Source organism: Cyclospora cayetanensis, unplaced genomic scaffold, assembly GCF_002999335.1.
Source record: "Cyclospora cayetanensis isolate NF1_C8 unplaced genomic scaffold, CcayRef3 CcayRef3_contig_22, whole genome shotgun sequence".
NCBI classification, from domain to species: Eukaryota; Apicomplexa; class Conoidasida; order Eucoccidiorida; family Eimeriidae; genus Cyclospora; species Cyclospora cayetanensis.
The window spans coordinates 31087-53147 of record NW_020312170.1 but is presented as its reverse complement, the minus strand read 5'-3'; the positions used below and the strand labels follow the sequence as shown (position 1 = coordinate 53147).

At 49.5% G+C, this 22061-nt stretch overlaps 4 protein-coding genes across 4 annotated transcripts; 2 read left to right on the top strand and 2 right to left on the bottom strand.

Moving 5' to 3' along the window:
- Nucleotides 1-1921: 1921 nt before the first annotated feature.
- Nucleotides 1922-6014, bottom strand: LOC34621292. The gene is made up of 7 exons (XM_026337999.1): nucleotides 5372-6014; nucleotides 4984-5207; nucleotides 4742-4829; nucleotides 4505-4584; nucleotides 3697-4362; nucleotides 2175-3516; nucleotides 1922-2037 (listed from the first exon to the last, which is right to left on the bottom strand). Exons 1-7 carry the CDS (start codon nucleotides 6012-6014, stop codon nucleotides 1922-1924), a joined length of 3159 nt encoding a protein of 1052 aa, XP_026193784.1.
- A 5977-nt stretch (nucleotides 6015-11991) lies between these two features.
- On the bottom strand, nucleotides 11992-16812 carry LOC34621143. Its single transcript, XM_026337997.1, has 3 exons — nucleotides 14560-16812; nucleotides 12318-14288; nucleotides 11992-12198 (listed from the first exon to the last, which is right to left on the bottom strand). Exons 1-3 carry the CDS (start codon nucleotides 16810-16812, stop codon nucleotides 11992-11994), a joined length of 4431 nt encoding a protein of 1476 aa, XP_026193782.1.
- Nucleotides 16813-18266: 1454 nt separating this feature from the next.
- On the top strand, nucleotides 18267-19597 carry LOC113147424 (palmitoyltransferase ZDHHC15-like). The gene is made up of 10 exons (XM_026337991.1): nucleotides 18267-18323; nucleotides 18379-18423; nucleotides 18481-18571; nucleotides 18626-18697; nucleotides 18753-18812; nucleotides 18866-18972; nucleotides 19032-19134; nucleotides 19190-19277; nucleotides 19328-19466; nucleotides 19520-19597. Exons 1-10 carry the CDS (start codon nucleotides 18267-18269, stop codon nucleotides 19595-19597), a joined length of 840 nt encoding a protein of 279 aa, XP_026193776.1.
- A 668-nt stretch (nucleotides 19598-20265) lies between these two features.
- On the top strand, nucleotides 20266-21486 carry LOC113147425. The gene is made up of 4 exons (XM_026337996.1): nucleotides 20266-20473; nucleotides 20625-20765; nucleotides 20920-21038; nucleotides 21172-21486. The coding sequence occupies exons 1-4, from the start codon at nucleotides 20266-20268 to the stop codon at nucleotides 21484-21486; spliced, it is 783 nt and encodes a 260-aa protein (XP_026193781.1).
- Nucleotides 21487-22061: the final 575 nt, after the last annotated feature.

Here is a 22061-nt window from a genome sequence, read left to right as displayed (position 1 = left end):
TGTTTGTGTGCAGTAAAAGTCTTGGGAAGGCAACCAGGCACAGCTAAGACCTACCTTCTCTCAGGCGGAATGCTATACACTCAAGCACGACGATGCTCGCTGCGACGTATATTCCTGATCAGACTGTCAATATATTGGGAAGCCGGATAAAGCGGGCAAAATTTACTTAGGCAAAACCTAGGCTTTCACTACACAAGAGATTTACTCCTCCTTACTTACTAGCAATCCATTGTTTTGTCCTGCCGGTAATACGTTGTAGTACGGAGAAGAGCATGTAGCCATATTTCAAACATAAAAACACACGGCTGGGAACAAAAGGAAGGGATTGATGGACGGTAGGAGGAAATACAACGGTATTCGCAGGTCTCGAGAGGGAGCATTCTCAGAGAAATGAAGCCTCTGTGAAGTCATTCCTAACTTCCGGTATTGTAGGGGAGTTTATCTGCATCAACAGCAAAGCCCTGTGAACTGAGGGGTCCAGTTATATTGGTGCTAAATATGTGGTCTCCTTCGAAATGACTGACCACGAATGCCATCAGGATTCAGTCATTACTGACAGGGTGGCGTGCGATGAACCTGAGGCTACCCACCGCATTAAAAGGCTTGCACACGCAAAGTAGTGCCACCCCTCGACTCTAGGGGTTCTGCTTGCCTTTCACCAATTGTATGGAGTTGCAGCAGCACCGCTAGCAGAATTCCACGGCAGTAGTGGGCAAAACAAGGGAAAAAAGGGAAGGCAAGAGGCCTGTACCACTGGGGTCACTAGACACGAATCGGTAGAATGAATAACACCTCCTTAGAAGAAACTTCTCCCTCACCCTGCATCGACCCCTTCAGTTCGCGCTCGCGATTGAGTTGACAAAATGGCCCACATTGTATTGAGCTACCAAGCCATACCGATTCTGAGGTACAATGAACTGGGAGTCTGAGTTGAGTCTTCTACAAATTCAGTGCATCACCGAATGAGGGTCGGGTATACTCTTCGGTGGCTAAAACGCGTCAGCAATGTCCGACAGCTCTAATGCTCTCCTTACGCTGGCCCCGCGGAGGAAATGCGGTTAACGGGGGCGGGTTTACTGAGGAAAGCTACTGCCTACATCGTCCAGTTTTTGTGCCCTTTTCGATGGGCTCGCTGGGTAAATTAATGGCTGTCCCGTGCTCTGCGCAATACTGCAACTTTTGGCACGATCTAGGCAAATAGAGAGCCGCACATGCGCAGCGGAACAACAGAAACAAATACGAAGTACGCAAGGCGAAAGCCGCTTGCTTTGATGCCTTTAGGCCACACTTGCAGACGGCATGGCATATGGAAATACCTGCTTTATAGGATTTCACAACGAACGATGGAAAACAAGCGCAACTGAGCGCTAAATGGGTGGAATGATAGGGACTGGACAGCTAGCTGCTCAAAGTGGGCTGATTACACGAACTGTGACGGATATGAGCCTCTACCTGGAGGAACATCACAAGTAAGACACAAGACGGAGTACAGTGATATAATATATATGCATTTATAATGTCTGACAGGTCTCTTTTTTCCTGTGAATTCTAATTAGGCGCCATGAACGTATCACAAGCACAATACGAAAAATGGTGGGTAGTGCTGTCCCGAAGCATCCAGGGATTTAGGCCTCCGGGTTTTGAATCCATCTGCACGAAGACAATCTCTATCATGTGCTTGGAAACAGCAGTGAGCCCTGGTGGAGCTGTGCAAGCAAATTTTATCGAGCATGTTCCGAGATGTGTTGGTGCATGCGAACACACGTGTGCTGGTGCATCCCATGGGATGCAGGCTACTCTAGAAAGGACCTCCAGGTGGTCTGTGTGCAAGGTGCATCGACGCTAAGGGTTGGACGCGTCCTGCTGAAATCTTTTTGCGCGCAACACTGCGCCTCTCCTGAAATTCCCCGGTTCCACCCTATTAGCCGACGAGGAAGTGCCTCGCCTTCTTCGGTGGCTGCTTAAGTCCTGGTCTTGCTGTGGCTGTTGCTGTTGCTTTCGGAAAGCATCGGTGTCCGGAACAGGCTTGTTGGAAGTCTAAAGCAAGCATACAAAACAGAGTCGATCACACCAGTGCCTGGTCATTGGAGGTGTCGAACTTGAACTTGGCAATACTACGTGCATACTATCGCCAAAAATGCGATCCTCCAAAAGTTATTACACCAAGCCGCTACCCGTCCCCTTCCTTCGTGAAATTGAAGCGGTGTGTGCATTGTTCCCCACCATTACAACGTTTGCATGTGGTGCCTCTAGGCCGTATTCCCACACCGTATCTCGGACCTGTTGTTCGTTGGCAGCCGCCTCTGTTACTGCTTCACCGACTCGCTCGCCATTTCCTGGAAGGCTTTTCTGCCCTTTGCTAGTGATGTGGGCAGGATACGTCACACCTTTGGCCGCTAGGGGTGGGGTAGGAGGAGGGGGTTCCTGGCCCTCCGTAGAGGAGGCCTCTCCAGTTGGCGATGAATTCATCGCTTTGAGAAGTTCCTCCAGGAGAGTACGAACGGCGAGCGAGTCATATTTTTCTCTACTAGATGGCAGGACCATATTTTCAGCCACGCGTTGAAGGGCGCTATCCATTGTTGCAGGGTGCAGCATTACGGAAGGGGCCTCACGTGACATTTCAAGAAGATCATTCACAGTCAAAGGTACAGCAGCCTCTGACATACTTGTGGCGTGCGAATGCTGCCGAGGCAACTGAGCTGGAGCTCCTGTCGAGGCTCCAGATGAACTGCAATGCGAAGAGCCAAGGGATATTCTCCAGTCCGTTTGATGTGTAGACTGTTGATGAAGCTGTTGTTGCGGCAGTTGTTGTTGCGGCAGCTGTTGCTGTGGCAGTTGTTGCTGTTGTTGCGGCAGTTGTTGCGGGATCGGTGCCCACTGGGGTGGCGGCATTGGCGAAAGCGGCTGGACAGAGAGCTCTTGAGAATGAGGCTGCAACAGTTCAGCCTCAAGGCACTGCATCTTTAATGCACTTCCTGGAATGCGGTCGCCTGCAGCCATGTCCTGAACTTGCTGGAGTTGCTGCAGCTGCTGAAATCGTTCACGTCCTTGTTCTGACCATGCCACTGGATTTCGCAGCTCGTTTTTCAAAGGATTTGCATGCGGAACGTTCCTGGGATTTATTGATGAAGCTTCGGTGTGCTGAAGACGGTGGGGTAGTTGGAGGTGCGATTGCGGAGCTTGTTGCTGCTGGAGCTCTTGTTGCAACTGTTGCGAGAAAATTAGCAGCTTCGTCTGCTCGTCTATTTGTGCGGCTCCTGGCAGGGAGGCGCCGGTTCCGCCTATGTTGCCTTTGTGGGAGTCGGCTTGCTGTTGGAGCTGCATCATGTGGACTTGGTGCTGCAGCTGTTGCACATCGTGGGGACCTGACGGTGCTGATAACGCGTTAGAGCTGTTGTGAGTTTCCGCCTGTCTGTACGGAAGCTTGTTTGAATGTTGCTGTTGCAGCTGCAGTAGCTGCTTTATAAGGGAGTGCTGCAGTTCCTCCAGGTGTTGCAAGAAACCTGGCTGCATATTCTGCATGGTGGTCCCAGGGAGGTCGTGTGGCATGCCGGCATGCTGAGGCTTTGCCATGCTGAGTTGGTTGAACAGCTGCACATCTTGCCACTCACTTGCTGGTGCTGCAGGCATCATGCGTTGCTGCTGTTGTTGCTGCTGCTGCAACACATGTAAATGCTGTTGCTGCGGCCAGCTCACAGGCGCAGATGACGGGGGTGCAGAAGTAAGGAGCTGCTGTGTAGGTACACCTCCCGCTGCAGCGGCTGCTGCAACAACAGCTCCGAGGTGTTGTTGCAGCTCCATCACGAGGCGTTCGTCTGCAAGGGAAGGTAGGGGGCCTGCAAATTTTTCTGCTGCCGCATTTTCTTGGCCGCTCCTAACTCCACCACCAGCACCTGAAGCAGGATATCCAACACCCTGTAATCGCTGTACTTGCGAGGCCAAGAGGCGCTCAGTATGGGGTAATTGAGCCGGCGAGGCATTTTCCGAGCTTCCCACAGTTGACGGCATGCAAATCATAGATCCCTGCGAGTTTGCAGAGGCCCGTAGTGCTTGCAGGAGTGGCGCCGGCTGGGTTCGTGGGCTCCAAGCGCTGGAATTCACGAGTGGCTGCTGCCCGCTAGTCAGTTGGAGCACTGAGGCTGGGTGCGCAAAGTGGGGAGAAAGTCGAAGTCCGCAGCTGCTACTTAGAGCTGGTGACGGAGGCGGGGTAGGGGGAGGTGGCGGCGTTGCAGCAAGGTGTGCATGCGAGTAATTGAGGTGAAGATACGAGGGCAAGGAGGGGTCTCCCTGGTAGAGAGATGATATATCAACGACTGCTCCCGGCACGGCATCTGCCGTCCCAATTATCTGCAGTACTGTTTCCTGCAGGGCAGGCATCGCAGGGGTGTGACAAGTACGAGGGGAAATCAGAAATAACGCATGCGTGTGGGAGAAGCGCCAGGCAAACTATACAAGAAAGCACAAAGCGTCTCGTCTTAAACATAGATTACGTGCGAGATGGTACCTTCATCTTCAAATGGTGTATCTTATTGTGTAGATAGCCGCCTTGGGCGGAAGAGAGAATCTCAACCCCGTTCTTCTTAGCTGCACAGGAGAGCAGACCTCGCTGAAATTATATTTATTTAAATACACTATAACGGCAGCTATGAAAGACCCTGTGTCACCCACCAGTAGTTGCAACAGGCCCCCCTCTCTTTGCATAGTATTTAAAAGCATCTAGCGTCATGAATCTAAAGCTTACCAACTTCGAGCACCGGCACGTTTCCGTCTGAACTCGGTGTAAACAGGTGCGTCAAGGCATACTCCGGTATAACAAGCTTAAAGCAGCCCTGTGGAACACAAAGGCATTAGAAATTTGTGCTTCTTTGCACTTTCTCTTCGGAATTGAGCTGAATCCTCTATCTCCGAGTGCAAATACAGTTGTTGCTGAGTGCAAAAATTTTCAATTTCTATGACACATGGGCGTGTGTTTCGGCAGCTCACCTTGGGCTTGCATATTTTCTTGCCGTTGTCGATTCGCCGCTCCTCCTCTTTGTGCATTGCTCTGTCAAGTGCCACGCGTGAGATTTCCATAAGAGCACGAGCCATTCCATCGCCAACACCAACAGCGGTTGCGGTTCTCTCCAGCAAGCAGGGGAAAAGCTCCCCTCTCTTGGATACACTTACTTTCAGTCCTGGGCCATTTCGCGACTGAAACTCCTCAATGCCTGAGAGTGTGAGGTTATACACAAGCTTTCCGAGCAACTGGAATTCAACCAACCACTCTACGGAATGCAACAAGCATCCTGATGTATATATCTGGAGTTTCGTGCCGCATTGTGAGGAACCGCTAATTCCAGAGCAGGCGGATTCTGCAGGTACAACTGCTCACCGACTCCCTTCCTTCCAACCAGAAATCCAGCAACATCTTCCCCTATGAGAAACTTGCAGAATTTCAGGGGTACATTTGAGGGAGCATTCTGTGAGTTGAGAATAGTTGTAGTTTTCCTGTTGCCAGCTGATGCGGCAGCTGCTGCCGACTCTGCACGACAGGTAGCTCCAAAATCAGCAGAATGCGTCATTGGCACCGGTCCAAGATGGGCGCCAAACCCTGGATGCAGACACTTCTCTTGTAGATGTGATTCAATGGGTGAGAAAGAGCCAATGAATCCCGGTTGGGGCTGCTCAGTGAGAACATGTGAGCCATTGGCTGCATTCAATGCCTGCCTCGTTGCTAGAGGCTGCGGAGTATATGGAGGGGCATCAGCCGACAGTACGAAGTCGGAAGGCACAGGCTTCCCTTCCACCGAACGTGGCGCAGCCTCTTTCTGCTTGATCTGCGGTTGAGTGCCCTTGGGCGTTAGCTGGCCTCTGGTATTTTCGTGTATACCGACCAGGCCTGTGACGGATCTCGGAGTTTGCAGCGAGTGTCCATCCTGTGGTGGTCTCTCTTCGGCCTGGCTGTACAAGGATCCGATTGGGCCGTCTTGAGAGAGTACCGGGGATAAAGGCGTTTCTGTTGCCGAAGAGTCCATCGTTCGAAGGGGAGCTGCAGAGCGATGCAACTGACACTGTAACGCTTCCACCTTCTTCATTGCTGTGAACACGCCGTAGTGTGCATGCAGCCCAGATCTTAGTGTAGGAGCTTTGCTAAGGCTACTCGGGAGCATAAAAAACTGCGGCCATAGGAAGGTACTGCAGGACCACTGAACGCTCTTGCCATCGTTCTGTTATCGACAGGGAACACCATACATATGCTCATGCTTGCCTTGTGACTTCTGGGTAGGAGGGTTCATCATTGGGATTCAGCTTGCCGGCGCCTCAAATTACTGCCGGTTTCCCTGTTACCCAGCGAAGAATGCGGTCCTCGACTTGTCGATGTATATCGCTTGAATAGCGTAACCAATCGTTCACTTCTTCGCCACCTTCCAAAAAGCGACGAGGGCCTCCAGTGTATGAAATGGAAGTATATTTGAGAATTTAGCTGTTGCTGCCACAAAACTGCCTCCGCGATTTGGGAGCTACGCAGCAGTGTACTTTCACGATGAATACATGTCAGGGGGTGCTCGAAACAGTGTTTTCCTCGCGTTCGGTGCTCTTCTCAGCGAGCTGCACCGAGTTTTGATAATTAGATGCAGAATGTGACTCCATGTGTAGGACTAGATGCTGGTTACAAAGTGGCCAAGTGCCCGCCAGTCACTGTTGCCACCCCACAGGACACAGGGCGGTCACAACTCGTTGATCAGAATGCAGCTAAAAAAGAACAATGCTCGAAGTTCCTATATATGTCCAGTTGATGACCTACACTTTTTTACCTGCACAAGACGCAATTCAGCCTTCATTTATGGGGTTGCTGATTTCACGTCATCGGGGTGTGCGAACAAACTTCTTGACCATAGTCGTGGACCCAGCACGTAAAAATAGGCCAAATCAGCCTCCAAGGGTTGGCAACATAAGATTCGAATGAGTGCTGAAAACTACGTGGTATCACGTGGCGGAATGATGACAGGTCACCTGGGCGACGCTGCGGTCTTCGGCGGTTCACGCAGCTTGAAGGTGTGGACCTCCTTCCCTTCTGCCGCAACTGATGTCTATTCGCGTGTCAAATAAATAAGAATATTTCATCAACGATCCATAAATAACGTACGTGATGAAGTGAGCGATATGCTTCATCGACTAGCGCTGGTGATAGGCTGGTACCGTCAGCGGCGACACCCCTTCAGAGCCCAACTGGTATCCCTACCATGCCGTGTTGAATGACGTTCTGCATGTGCCTTCTTTGAGCCCCTTTATGCAATGTATTAAAACAGGTAGTCTGTTCCTAAAATTTATGCATCTTATTGGAGAATATTGCTTTAGCCGTGGTCTACTGCACACATCCTGTATACCGAAGTCAAGGAAACACTGATGTGGGGCCAAACCAGAGACGTCGTACAAGGCCTGCTACTGATAACGCTTGAATTCGTACTCTAGCAAACGGTAAAAGTAACCTACAAGCGTTCTTCAATGACAGCAGCACTACAGGGTTGCCCCTGTCCACGCATCACTGCGTCGCATTGATCGCACGATTGTCACTCTTCTCGACAACAGCTGAGTGCTAATTCGAGGCAACATACCAGCCCAGGATGCCACTTATAGCTCCGGTAATCTCAACACTGGCAATCCTCATAAGCTGCTCTTCCAGCAAAGGACGTACGAAATAATCCCTCCAATCCACCACGAGGTGAAACAATATGCTATGAACCCCTAGCATCTACTGCACTCCCCTGCCCACGACTATACAGCAGCGCCAAATACTACCTAATCCTGGCAGTAGAGGCAATTAACTAAGCATGTCTCAACCTGCCTAGCTCAGCTGTCAGCCGCTGCACTTCCATCTTGATTGGCCAACATAAAGCAATTTTAGCAGTATTGGTCGTGCACACGGCCGCCGTATAATTGTCCCATTTCTGCCTTAACTAGGTCGTGCGCATCTGTCGTATGTTTTCAAACATTTAAACGGCAAGGCGAAAGCGCTAGGCAAGGACGTTCTCGTACTTTCCGCCCGGAACAACTGAAAAACAAACGCGATTGCAGGCAGCTCCGTGCACGTCAATAAGAGCTGTGCCCCACGCAACTTGCCAATAACGCTACCGAGAAGACCAAAAAGCTCCCCAGAAAAGCGATGTTACCCATGCAGCAGTACCATTTAGAGCCATGCAAGTGGTCTCCTAGGCGAAAGCCGGGAATTTCTGGGCGTCTCTACCAACGAATTAAGCAAAATAGCATTACACCTTTTTTCTTCAGATATGGAGGGAACGCCTAGGCGTCTGGCATAGTGACATTATGAAAGCAGTTGAATTCATTGAAGTTCGGTAATGCCCGCAACAAACGAGGATCGAACGGACAATCTGACTTCGCTCCCATCCCTCCTGCCCATGTGCGTATACGATATGGGAATGCAAGCCTGAACAGAAAAGAGGCCGACAGCAGTAAGCCACGTTCTTTAGCAAACTACGACATGCTGCACTTTCGGCAGCTTATAAAAACAGCTAAAGTCATTTTTTCTTCCTCGATCGGATTTCCGACCCCCTCTAGAGAAACGATGGATTTGGCCACTGTGGCTGCCACCACTCCTCGACAAGAAGCCGCATCAATGTAACCATGAACAGTTCCGCAAATGCAGGGCCTACAAGGACCAACCATTCGCGTTATACGTTCATGGTAGCTTCGTAGGGGCTGGAGACTGTGGAGGATGAGAAAGGCAATAGACTACACCAGGAAACTACGGTTTCCCCACGTAAGCCGCCGCACGTAGGCACATTCGGTGCATCTTAATCATATGAATCGGTGCAAACATTCCGTGCGAGCCCTATCCAAAGGCATAATGCAAGGGCAAAAAGTACCACTGACGCAGTCGAGAGACCGCGGCACACGTAGGCAGCAGGACAAGACCACAAGTGCACCTTTCGCTCGGTTCACTAACTCGAGGAACGTGCAGGCAACATATTTGCTGCCCACGTCCAGAGCGCACAAAGCCATACACGAACTCCTTAGAGTCATACGGAATAACTCCCGAGAAAGGATTGCGTGCCGAGCTGTGGAATGAGAAAATCTCGGCAGGTTCAGCCATGCGGCATGTACACCGCGGTACAGGGCACCTACCGCAGCGAGAATGCAGTAGGCCCCGTCCCGTGGTATGTTCTTTGTCCCCCTCTACCCAAGGATGTGCGAGAAATATGTGAAGCTCGTCTACCCAAAACAGAGGGGAAGCAAATATGTCTAAAAAACGTCGAAACTGGAGCAGGTCTAGTGCGACGCAAAACTCCTCCACCGTTCGAATCCGCATGTAAACAACGTTGAGCAGAAACTTTCTGAGCGCCGTTTCCCTTAATACCGCGAATCACTCTTCAGGAATACACGATAAGCGCGTCTTCTGACTTACCATCCAAACTACCAATAGGCACAGGGATGGAGAGCACATGGCAGAGGCAAACTTAGGCCCTGCTAAAACGAGGTTATTGCTAGCCCTGGGAAAACCGCCTTAAACGCCCTTAATTAGGCAGCGCTTAGACTCACCACGCGGAATGTCCGAAAACCCTGCCTCCTTGAACACGTCAGAAAGCTACAGCATTCCAAGCCTTAGGATCAGTACACGTCTCGACGCACAAATCAACCTCTTGATATCGTAGGTGAATACAAGAAACCACATTGTACGCAATTTGGAGATACCAACATCCTCCGAACGCTTACAGCGCTTGAAAAGGAGGTCTCGTTACCCGTGCATTCCATGTTCCCAACTTGAGCATCACAATGCATTTACACAACAGAAGAGGAGAAGCAGAGCACATATCATTATCCACCTCAGGAACTCAATGCACGCTACCTACTCTGTCAAAATATGAGCCACAGCATGTGTGTCTTGGACAATAATGTGGGACACCTGCCCCACAGCCCCACAGAAGCAGGACCGCTCAGAATGAATTCTACGTTTGGGGCTGCCAAGTGTGCATTTCTTCTTCACAAGCTTACCTTTGGGTGCCCTAATTTTTTCCTCCACCTGTAATAAGCGTCTTCCTTAGCACAACAGCAATTATACAGGTGTACAAAGGCTCAGGAGCGCTGTGCATGAGGATATACGCGAGCTGCACTCCCATGGCAGGCATTGTGCACTCCTGGCCACAGTCCATAGCAATTTAAATTCCTGCTAAAATAGACAATGTATGTTGCCTATGCAATATGCTTACCATTGAGTTTGTTTAAATATCTTCGCATGCGACCTTATGTTCCGATATAGAGGCATTTTGAGCAGTCATGCCTCACTTCAGCTTTAACCGTGTAGCCCATTACTTTTGTGGCTCACATGTATCCGGAGGCCTACATTAGACTCGGGTAGCCCCTCCCAATCCCGCGGGTTACCGACTCATGTTATGCCCTTTATGCTCCTCTTGAGGTGCAGCGGGGTAAGCTACATTTAAAGCACGCTTACTTCGCTAGCTATACTTAATTATGCACTAGCTAAGAAACGATGACCAACGCGTTTGGGTGCTCGCATATCTTATTTAATTGTTTATTGCCGAGTAGCGTGGCTCGGTATACACAATGCTGGGTGTATGTGAGTTCGCTGCTATGCTCAAGTGGCTATGAATGGTCGGAGTGCTTTGATAATGCAGCTAGAAACTCTGAATGTAATTCTCTCTTGATGTCTGAGGTCGATGCCTCTCTACGAAAGCATTATATGGAGCTTTACATGGGGTCTCGATATGCCCGCCAACACGAAGTCTGATGGAAAGTCAGTAACTGCCTTGAGGGAATCCATTGGCTTCCCCAAGAAGGAGAGGATCAGCTAGCCTTCGGGTTGGCACACCCCCTGGTCACTCAGACCGCTATCACCCAATTGTACACATTAATAATTACATGCATTCACAGATTTTGTACTCGTCACATCGGGCTACGTATATCGTGCGGCAACTAGCTATCATGGACAGCCAAACCAGTCAGGCACTACTAACTTTTGTAGAAGGGATTGCAAGGCATCTGAATAACACCAAGAGTTGTAAGTCGGACAGCAGTGATGAAAACTTATGAAGTTATGCCAGCCCTACACCCATTTTTGCTTTTTTGGGATTGCGCAGCCTACTGTCGAACTCTATTAACTGGGGAGCTGACAACTTCATGTACCATATTGCTGATTCGGTGGTGCATGCGTTCCCTGCTGTAGACTAAAGCTGCCAAGTATCCACTTCGAGCTGGCTGCCACGCAGCAACAATCTGCTGGGGGGCACCAGCCACTTCCAACTACAGCAAGAACTGTATGTTCGACCACGAGCAGACACTGAAACATGGTATACTATATAACTCCATCGACAGTGTCCACAGCTGTGATAACTTTGAAGGCATATTATATGCATCATTTTCTCTAGTTTGTATATGGGTGAATATGGCGTGTGCAAACGACACGACACCATACCGTAATCCTCCTCCCCGAAAGAACGATTTAAACGATCTTGTTCAACCGGGCAACCCAGCAAGCACAGCGTACGCTGCAACTGGGAGCAAGGCTCCAGTTTAGAGGTTAAGAAAATAGGGTATATTTAAACCCCCATCTGGCTGGCCTGAAGCAGTTCATACACTATGTCGATGCGTTGGCCAAAATACAGCGCCATCTGGGTAGAGCAGTGATGCTGAGACACTAAGTATGCAGAAGCGCAGGAATATATGGTATGACACCTTGTGTGCTCACCCACATCATCCATTCGCTAATCATGCTCATGGCCGTCATATCATGCTAAACAACAGTACAAGACTTTTTACTTAAAAGGGCGTCACAAGCGTCCTGGAACCAATATCGTTCAGAAGAAGGCAATGTTTTATTCCCTGCCGAACAAAGCACATATGCGCAGTTCACGGAGCTTCTGGCTTAGGAAGGTCTGGCCCCAGCGAATTCGCAGTAAGTGCAGCTTTTGCGGACGCTCCACTGCCCGGAGGTGCAGAGGCTCCTGGCTCGGCGAAGACACTTCGCTCCACGGCCGCTCACAGGGCCATTGCCAAAGACGGTTTCTTGGTCGCCGGGGCCTTTGACGCTGCGGTAATCGTGAGCCCTCCAGCTGAACCTACTGCCTGCGCAATTGATGCTCGAGGTGCAGAAGGTGCTGCTTGTTTTGGTGGTACTGCTGGGGCTACCCACCCCAGCGATTGTCTTGCGGACCCTCCTGCTATACTTGAAGGCTTCGCGCCTGCCTGCAACAATAAATATACAGCATTGGGTAGTATGGCATCACATTTCCCACGTGATGCCGTCGCCTCTTGCAAAATGCACGCTACTCTGCTCTAGGGCTGGCAAGTTCCACAGCACTTACCTTTCCCCCCAGTTCTTCCGGGAGGTCGTTCTCTGCAACCGGACTTCCCCAGTTGTCTACGAAATCGCCCTTCATGGTGACAAAAATCTTCGAGTTGCCGGCGGTTAGGTGCGCACCCGACTTAGACATGCACGGGGACACAAGTAGGGGCGCTCCTTGCGGAGTTAATACTTTGACACCGTTAGGATCAACAAGCGGTGCGATTACTGAAGGTGCAGCGGCTTTCTTTGTTGATTCAAGCAGCTCTGTACGTTCATCGCTTGTCGCTTTAGACCAGTCATACCCAAGCCAGGAACGAACCGCAGTGCTGGACACGACTGCGAGCAGCACCAGCGTTGCACACGCAAACGCTCCGCACAGGCAGCATGCCACAAAGGTAGCAAAGGACAGGCCAAATGCAAACACTTCATCTTCACTCTCGGTCTCATCCTGAGTCGTTCCTGTCACAGCGTCGGCATTAGGTGACACGTCGGCACTCAGTTCTTCACCAGACTCTTCCTTCGTGCTCTCCTCAGCTACACCGGCATGCTCATCAGTTGTAGGATAGTCATAAGGAATCTTCGTTTCATCCGATGATGAGGTATTAAACCTGCTTTGGCCACCCCCTGGAGACGCCGATGGCACAGACGAAGTGGGAAGGGATTCAGTATTGCTGGACACCGTAGTATTCGGGCTGACAGAAGGCGATGCAGCGGCACCACCTGCGCTATCCTCAGATTTGTTGCTTTGATGAGGCACATTTGTTGAAGACCCCGAAGGGGGGTCATCTTCCTCTTCGTCTTCAGCGACTTCATCAAAAGCATCGTCTGCGCTATCCTCAGATTTGTTGCTTTGATGAGGCACATTTGTTGAAGACCCCGAAGGAGGGTCATCTTCCTCTTCGTCTTCAGCGACTTCATCAAAAGCATCGTCTGCGCTATCCTCAGATTTGTTGCTTTGATGAGGCACACTTGTTGAAGACCCCGAAGGAGGGTCATCTTCCTCTTCGTCTTCAGCAACTTCATCTGAAGTTTCATCATGAATCGAGGCAGCACGTTCCAGAAAACTCTGCTGTAATTCAGCTGGTGTTCTTGATGCATAATCTCCAAAGGCTGGCCTTGCTTCACCGTCATTTATAGAAGCAATTGTATGTAGAGCCTTGGTTGCCCGCAGTTTTGGGGAAGGGTTCCCCTTCAGAGACACAGTGTCTTCAAGCGCAGCTGACTGGATATGCAAGTGAATATCTGACACAGCAGAGACCGCTGTGGGCAGCTCATGTGTTAAGGCCTCGTCTGCTGTGGCAACTTCGCCTCCTTCGTCTTCTTCATGCGCGCACATAGGAACATCTGGACACACCTCCTCTGACTCAAGTAAATCCGGATCACAACTGGGAGCCAGGCCCGTCACTGGGTATTGCTGCACAGAGCGCGTGCGAGTCCGGTACGCAACGACTGTATCATCAGAGAGGCACTCTGGCGTGCATTCGCCCCATTCCGAAAAGGGGCTGTACTGACACCAGTTAGTGGCATGGTTTGCGATGGCACCGGTAAAGCCACTCATCAGTTTTGTCACTTCCGTATCGGCCGTTGCTCTCTCCGTGCAGAGACGTGCTTCAGCACGCACGTCACATTGCAGCGCCGCCTTGGGGCGCAGTAGCACCTCTTGAAACCTGACTTGCCAGATTGCTGAAATCTTACGGCCTGTCGAATGTATCTCGCTCTCCTCGTTGTTCCAATCATCATCGGACACGTCAGGCGCTGCTACATAACAGGGTGACCATGATGTCCATGTAGAATAGATACAGGGGACTTCAGGGCACGCACTTTCTTGGCCGTTGGGCAGCTCTGAGTCACCATCAGTGGCAACTATCGCTGACGCACTAGAGTCTGCACGCGGCAGGACAAGTACAGAAGAAGGGCTGAAGTGTCCGCATGCCGTTGGGAACTGCGCACCTAAAGTATCGCCATTCTGCGTGATACGTGGCTCGAATATCTGAGAACAAAACAAAAATCAAGCAGTGTTGTAGCTCGGCAGAATACGTCAGTATTCTTTGTGCCTCGCCTACGGATCGTACTACATACGCGTATGTGAGCACGGCGTTTCGCGAGCATGTGCGACGCGCGAAACAAATTCACAACAAAAAGGTTCCTATGCACAGAAACAGTTGATACCGTTCCAAAGTCCACAGGTGACGAATGACACGCAAAACATGAACACCCTACAAACCCGCTGAGGACTGACTATGTTCGCAGCTCTTTCTTACGGCTTTTATTGCGCAGGCCTCCTTCACTGTATCGAAAACTGCAAACAGGTTGCCACTGCCTTTTCCCAGTCGCTCCACCGTCTCTTTTCGCAGGCTGAGTGTGTCCATATCTCCACGAAGTGGTGCATCCTTCGTAGTTGCTGCATTAGTGCTTGTTTGTACATCGATTCCATTCTCATAAATAGACAAATTTGCTGTCTGAACACTGTCGAGATCTAACAAGAGGCCCCCTAGTCTCTGGGCTTCTGCCGATACGTCCGCCATCACTGATCCTTTAGCCTCCATCTGAGACACTGTTGCGCGGAAAGTTTCCAGGAGTTTTGATGACTCTTCTAACAGCTGCCTGCACAAGTGCCAGGTCATGGGACTTGCATCAGGCGAGCTGCGCTTGCTGCTTGAGGTGGTAGTACGAGACGAACTCGATTTATCTGTTTGGTGGTGTGTTCGAAGTGTAAACGGCTCTACACACCCCCTGCCAAGCAGCTCCACGCCTGTGAACACTGGACAGGAGGCACTGAGGGGCCGTGCAGTATGAAAGGTCGGCTGAGTTACTTCTATTTGGGAACCCGAATCTCCTGCTTCCTCTGGGTTAGCCTTAACCTGCGATTGAGACGATCCCGCGGACTGGGCAACGCTGATTGCTTTGTGAGCTTGCCGCGCGGCTCCCTCCAAAAGCCCCACAGCCGCCAACAGGACGCGCGCGGCAGAGACTGCGTGCTTATTGGCTTTTGTAACCTTAGTCTTTAGTCGGTCTTCCCATTGAGAGCTGTTGGAATCAGTTTTGCCGCCACTCCCCTTCACTTTCATAAGGTTGGCGGCATCGTCCACTAGATTCCCCTGTCGAGTAAACTCCATAGCCAAAGAACTACGCATGCCCCGTGCAGCCTCCGCGAAATCAACATTCTCGTTTAGCACCAAAAGCGTCAGCGAAGCGTTTCCAGTCTTCTTGGCTGCCTCTACACCGCAGTCCGTCACCCGCGACACCTTTAGGCGTGTGTACAAACTGCAAACTGGATTGCGGCTTGGCGATCCTTCGTGTTCCCTAAAGTCGTGTGAGCCATGCATTTCTCTAACACCTTCCTCAAGAGCGTCTACTGCAAAACGGGCATTGACCAACGCTTCTTCGAGTCCAGCAGGGGATTCAGTGCCTTTGGAAACAATTTTACTCGCTCCCACATCTTCAATATCCTCAGTGTATATCACGGCTCCGCACAGGCGGTACAGCCGGCACAAACTGACACAGCTGTAAAGGCTAAGCTGCTGTGGTTCCAAGACAGTCGACTCCCACACCTCTTCTGACCCCTGTACTTGCTGGCTCCTGGCATTACTCCTCTGTTCTGAGCGCTTCCTGTCCCAGTCATCCTGGGTGATTCGCTCCAGCAGATGCCGGTCCTGGCACGCTAAAGAAAAGTCCACCTGAGGAAGAACTCCAAAAGATGCCACTGACTTTGGTTCCCTCGCAATTTGCATCAATGCAGTCGCTAAATCGGTCGGCACCTCAAGAGGGCACCTAAAGGTATTGCAAGGACGTGTTTTCAGTTGTGCTGGGTTTGTATCGCCAACTATTAACAATTTGGCGACCTCATCCTGTACCGCTTTCTCATACGAGTCGGACCAATCCGTAACATCTAAAAGGGCATGGCGCAAACCCTCTACAGCCAAAACATACGACCGATCTCGGTCAACTGACTGCGTGCCACCGTTGCATAGGCGAGAGCACACGCTCCATGAAATTTCGACGGAAGCCTCAGCAGCGATTTGAGGAGCATACGATAACGGGCTTCCCGCAGCCAAGGCTTCCTGAACTCGAGTGGATACGAAGGTTGTCTCGTCACCATAGAGGGGCTCAGCAAACAGCAGCTCGTTTTGTTTGCCTTCAGATCGTCTCAGGTTACCTAATGCACTGTTTGTTGGCTCGCTGTCTGTTGCACTGGAGGCTACGGGATACCATACAAAGGTGGCAAGAGCCGCGGCGGTGGCCAAGAAATGAACATAACTTATCCAGTGCTTGTGGAAGGAAGTTTCCGCGCAGCGCTTGAGGCAGCCCCTGGTGGGGAAACCAGAGAATTTCTGCTGTAAAACAAGGCAGCTAGAAGAAGAGGCCTGCAATTCACCACCGCACGGTTCGCGACTAAGCGGGGGCTCTTTATCTGTACATCCTGTGTTTGATTGCTTCCAAAAGGGAGATTTCTCATGATTCCCATCGAGTTTGTGTTGAGTGTGTATGGCCCGAAGTCCGCCAGAACCACGCATCCAAAAATGTAAGTTGCTTGTAGACTCCTTCCGATTTGGCTTGCATGAGCACACTTTTGACTCAACAGCGGCAGCTTCGCAAGCGTGTGCCTCGATGCTGCACCTTGAAGCTGTTGAATCCCTGAGTGTTGTGTCCCGAGGAAGAGCAATAAAAACTGAAGCCATCTCCCATAAAAATACGTTGGAAAATGCTCAGTGTGCAAGTGCTGCTCGCTTAAATCCGGTATTCACATTCCCATGCCACCAAAGTAACGAAAGAAACGCATCGACGGACTCGCCAAGGAAAAGCCAAGGCGCAGAGGTGTCAAAGGAAACCAATACCTATTGCCAATACCCCTCTAAAATCAATAATAGTGGGCCTTTGTTAAACATCGACTTAAAGCTGTCCATTCAAGCATCTTGTAGGAAGTCATCACGTCGTTTCCATCAGTCCGCAAACAGGACAGGCGTCGTTCCTTTCACCCGGCTGCGACGCCAGCCCAAAATATCCGCCTCCTAATAAGATGCATGCACAAAAAACAGGAAATATAAGAATACTTGGATTCAATGGATGTTTTGGTGGGCATAAAGCTGGCATAGCATTCCGAATGACACTGAGCCCCGATAGCTAAGCAGCACGGGTAACGCCTGGCTTCCCAATCGCTCACATTAACTGGGTTAGTTTTCAGTATTGTACGACTTCCGTTGTGACTTTTCTTGAGGATATCAGCGTGTCAATATGCTTACTAAGACCATTTACGACCAACTTCCGTACAGCTTGCAGCGTGGCACAAAACTTACAGCTGCATGCTTCTAGAGTAACAAGAATCCTCGTATGGTATACAGTTGGCACTTCGACAATGCAGAACTTGAGCAGAGAGTAGGTTTGGCATTGACTCATAGGGGTATGTGAGAGTCGCAGTGCCAGTTAGCCCCCTTAGAAATCAACCTGTGACCACGCAACATGAACACGCCATTCTCAGTGCACCCGGTAGTAAGAGTACTCAGGCTCATATTGCTCTATCATTCTTTGCATGACAAGGGCTCTTCCTTTTGATGTACTTTCCTACCGTGCTAAGCCGACCCACTCGCGTTTGCATCTTGTATGCCACGGATCAAATCAGCTCACAGCTTTGTAAGGTCCAGTTACTTTTAAAATAGTACAACTGCAATCATCCGCATAATGGAGCTAGAAGCATTAGTTATTGCCTTGCACTCCTTCTTTCTAACATGTAGGACTTTTTAATGTTCACATGCGGTATTCCTTTTGTTTTCTCCGTAATACCCCGGGCGCGGGTGTTACCAAACGCTTCAATTGCACCCTTGTGGACATGCGTAAACCCTAGGTGGTTGTACGTACACTTGGACTGAAATACATATCCTGGCCTCAGTTTTTCACCAAATTGTTTTCCCGTTTCTGCATGAACTAATGCAGACGTTAGTTTTTCCTTAGAAATTCGTGAATCGTTGCAATCATGATAGAAACAAGAGAACACCCAGGGAAGCGGCTTGCCCGCTTTCTTCCGATGATTGTAGGTTTCTGTATTTTGGAGGAACACAAAGGAGCCAATTATTCCATGACTTCAGGTAATATGCAGTGTTATGGCCATCTTGTATACAATATATTTGTTGGTAAGACACTGCGTTCTCCGAACTGAAGAGCGGAAGATTATCTAGAATGCCCTACAGTACCACTGTTTACCAATGTTTCAAGTTGAGGTACCCCCCGAGTACCGCGATCATGAAGCAATTGCAACCGGAGCACTTCACTTTTTCACTGGTAAACATCATGACGGGGAAATGAGCAGCGCAGTGGATTACATCATTTCATCAGTGCATGTTGGTGCTGCTATGGTCCTCTGGTCGTTTTATAAGACTTATTCCACAGAGCCAGGGCGTATTCCAGGTATTACAATACGTTAAATGTTATCTGTCAGCTGCTTCGTAATACTTGATGGCAGGCACTAATGAATGGCAGCGGCAGCCTCCACCTAATCTCATTCATGAAAGGAAACGGGATGGTACGCCAGTCACTTCTCTTTGACATGGATGTTGACTTCATTGTAGCATTTAGGGGGAGCTAGATACTGCCACAAGTGTTCGAAGTATAAACCCGACCGCTGCCACCACAGTAGCAACACAGGACGCTGCGTTCTTAAGATGGATCACTACTGCCCATGGGTATGTGAGACCAATTCCATGGTAGACATTAAACCTATTAAATGACTGTACTGTTCCAGGTTGCCAATGATGTTGGGTTTTTCAATTATAAGTTCTTCTTCCTGACGCTGCTGTATAGTGGGGGTACCCTGACATTCGTCTGCACAACAATGACGACCACTGGTGCGTCACCAACACCAAGACAAGCGACGAAAGTTTATTAACTAAGCGCTCTTAGTTAGGGCTTCGATTGGCGACTCGAATATTTCCTTCGAACAGGTTTTTTTTACACTTCTTGGAACTGCATTGAGTTTCTTTCTCCTCGCGTAAGTACTATTGGCATTCAAAATGTCCACTTGCATCCATTCTGCTTTAGCATTGTTCTTCCATTCTGCATTTTTCACTGCTGGTTAATAGCCACTAATTGCACGACCATCGAGTTCTGTGAGAAGCGACGCACAGGCAAGGACCACCCCTATGATGTTGGCACTGCTGAAAACTTCACACACGCACTCGTAAGAACGCTTAAATCATGTCTGTTGAGAATCACCAAGCATATTTTGTGTAGGGAGAACAACCACTGTGGTGGCTCCTTCCCGTTGGAGGGCCATCCGGGAATGGGATCATATTCCCTCGCAGCCGCTAGGGAACTACCATTGCAAGGCTTTGGATAACAAGCAGAACACAAGTTATATTCTCGATAAAAATTGTCACAGTGCACTAATCGGCACTCCAGCTGTCATCTATGATGACGATACCAAAAAAGTGAAGTGCGGTGCACACCCCTCGTTCAATTTAGACCCATCCGCGCCTGGAACTGTGCGCGAGAAGGGCCTTACCTAAGCACTAACTAGTCCAATTACAAGGCTCCTTGTGCATATCGAAATATACCTTATCCAATATAGCAATGCTCTGAGCAATAATTTTGATTTCCTCGCTCGTTGTTATTGCATGCACAAGTGACCCGTATATGATGCTCAACACCTTTGTGCCAGTAGAGCGACTGAAACGATAACTCAGGAAAAAAAGCGGCATTTGCAGAGGACATGTAGAAATTCACAAAATCTGCCCATATTTTTCTCTTCAGCACTAATCTTGTACTCCTAGCGAGATTTTGCTGTCCGTTTGATTTACCTACAACAGGCTAATTGATAGAAGAAAGCCAAGCCTTCGTGAATTCACTTACGCTGAGTGTCTGACTGAGCACCTGTCGAGCTCTACGGAATCATGTTCTGCGTAACAGCAATTGGCATTGACAGCAGTACTAGACCTGCAATGTTCAAAAGGGAGCATTGATTCCTATACACTTCCACGATGACAAAGGTGCCGTGGAATCAACTAAATCTGCAGGAAGCATACGAGCACAAGATCTACTGCCGCGTTCGTCAGACAGGAACTGCCGTGCTCCTGCGACTTCAAAACGGAGAAGACCCTCGAAATGTGTTCACATCCACTGGGTTGCCTCGATGCCCCCCGTATCCCCTCTGCTGTAAACTTTCTGAACTAGGAGAACTTGGTTCTGGTACAGCGTTAATTATTAAACTCTAGATGTTCACCCCTACAGCAAACTACTGATTTGTGTGCTGATTTGTGTTGTTCTACAAGGCAAGTAAATTTCATGTGGACCAACCTGTAACGGAATATACCTCTCACTTGCACCTCTTTTTGTTCAGGGATACCACTTCTATTCCAATTCATAAAATTCATCCTTTTGGTATCTGCTATTCATGGCCTCTTGTCGTTGCCAGTCGTTATTGGCGTGTACTCGCATAAGGTTTCAGATGGATCAGCAAACTGTTCTGTATTCAACCGAAGTAGGGTGAATGTCCTAGCGTCTGAAGCTTCCTTCACACATTACTATCATCTATCAGAAAAGCGAGTACTTGATTTTTAATGTCTAAATTCTATTGGCAAGCTCGTATATGTGTCGAAACAGCAAATTCACAGCTTTTGCCTGAGTGGTCGCAGCACTTTTTACAGCCGGATGCGTGGACGGCACTGCTTCCGAGTCGCAGCTTCCTGGTGCAACAAATCTTGTAATGGTCTTAAGTGCTGTCATCCTACTACCAATTTTATTCAGGCAGCAGGTAGCTGGAACCACGCTAAATTTTTTTAGCAGCTTATGGGAGGGCTCTAAATGCTGAGCTCCTGTACCCTCCAGAAGTTGAATAGCTTTTGCAAAGTAACTGTTACCATGTTTTGTGGACCTTTGCTTATTAGGAGCACCTAAGGAGGTCGGCAGGAGAGCAAGTCTTCCAGCCACAGGATTTCGCTCTTCTGCTAGAAGGATTTCCCGCCGATGCAACTGACGAACATGAGATAACCAGTTTTGTGTGCAATTCACTCTTGGCCAACCAACCACCAGAGTGTGTGGTCAAAGTTGTCATAGGTTTTGACACCAGGCATTATGAAGAACACATAACTCTCATTGAAAGGTTAAAGCGACGGCTAGATATTTTGAAGGTTGGCCTCCACGCCTATTCTTGCAATGGTTGTCATGGAAATGGATTTTTCTCATTGCTCGTAACCAATTGAATAAACTTTATTAATGAGTAGGCAGTTACTATATGGTATACAGGGGCAAAGTGCGAGACGTTGGTAAAGCAATGGGTAGTTTCGCGCCAGAGAGAGGGCGGCTGCCTTGGCAATTGATTTAGATTGCGGAAGTCTTTGAAGCTTTTCACATGTTACTCATGTGGCGCGCACCCTCAACCTTTAAATAAGTGCACGATACCTTTTAAAGTATTTAAATGTGCGCTGTGGTACAGTCAGGGGAGCCGCAACAAGAGCCTCTGTCCACGAACAGCGTGCGCTTGCTGCTAGAGCGCGTGGGGCAAGACATCCTTAGGTAATTCTGGGATATGCCCAAGACACCTAGGGGCCCGAAAGAACAGGTGCATCGCAAAAAACTCAAAAGCAAATATCAAGATGGCTACTGTGGGCCCTCCTCACGCAGCTAGGCATTCATCGTTTTGCGTATAGGATGCGTGCATGGATGTGCAGAAGTACAGGTTACGCGGTGGTTGTTTTCAAATATGCACAAGTAAGGTGCCATTCCTAAGCTAGTTCACGGTATGATATCGTTTCCGCGTATTCCTAGATAAGTGTGG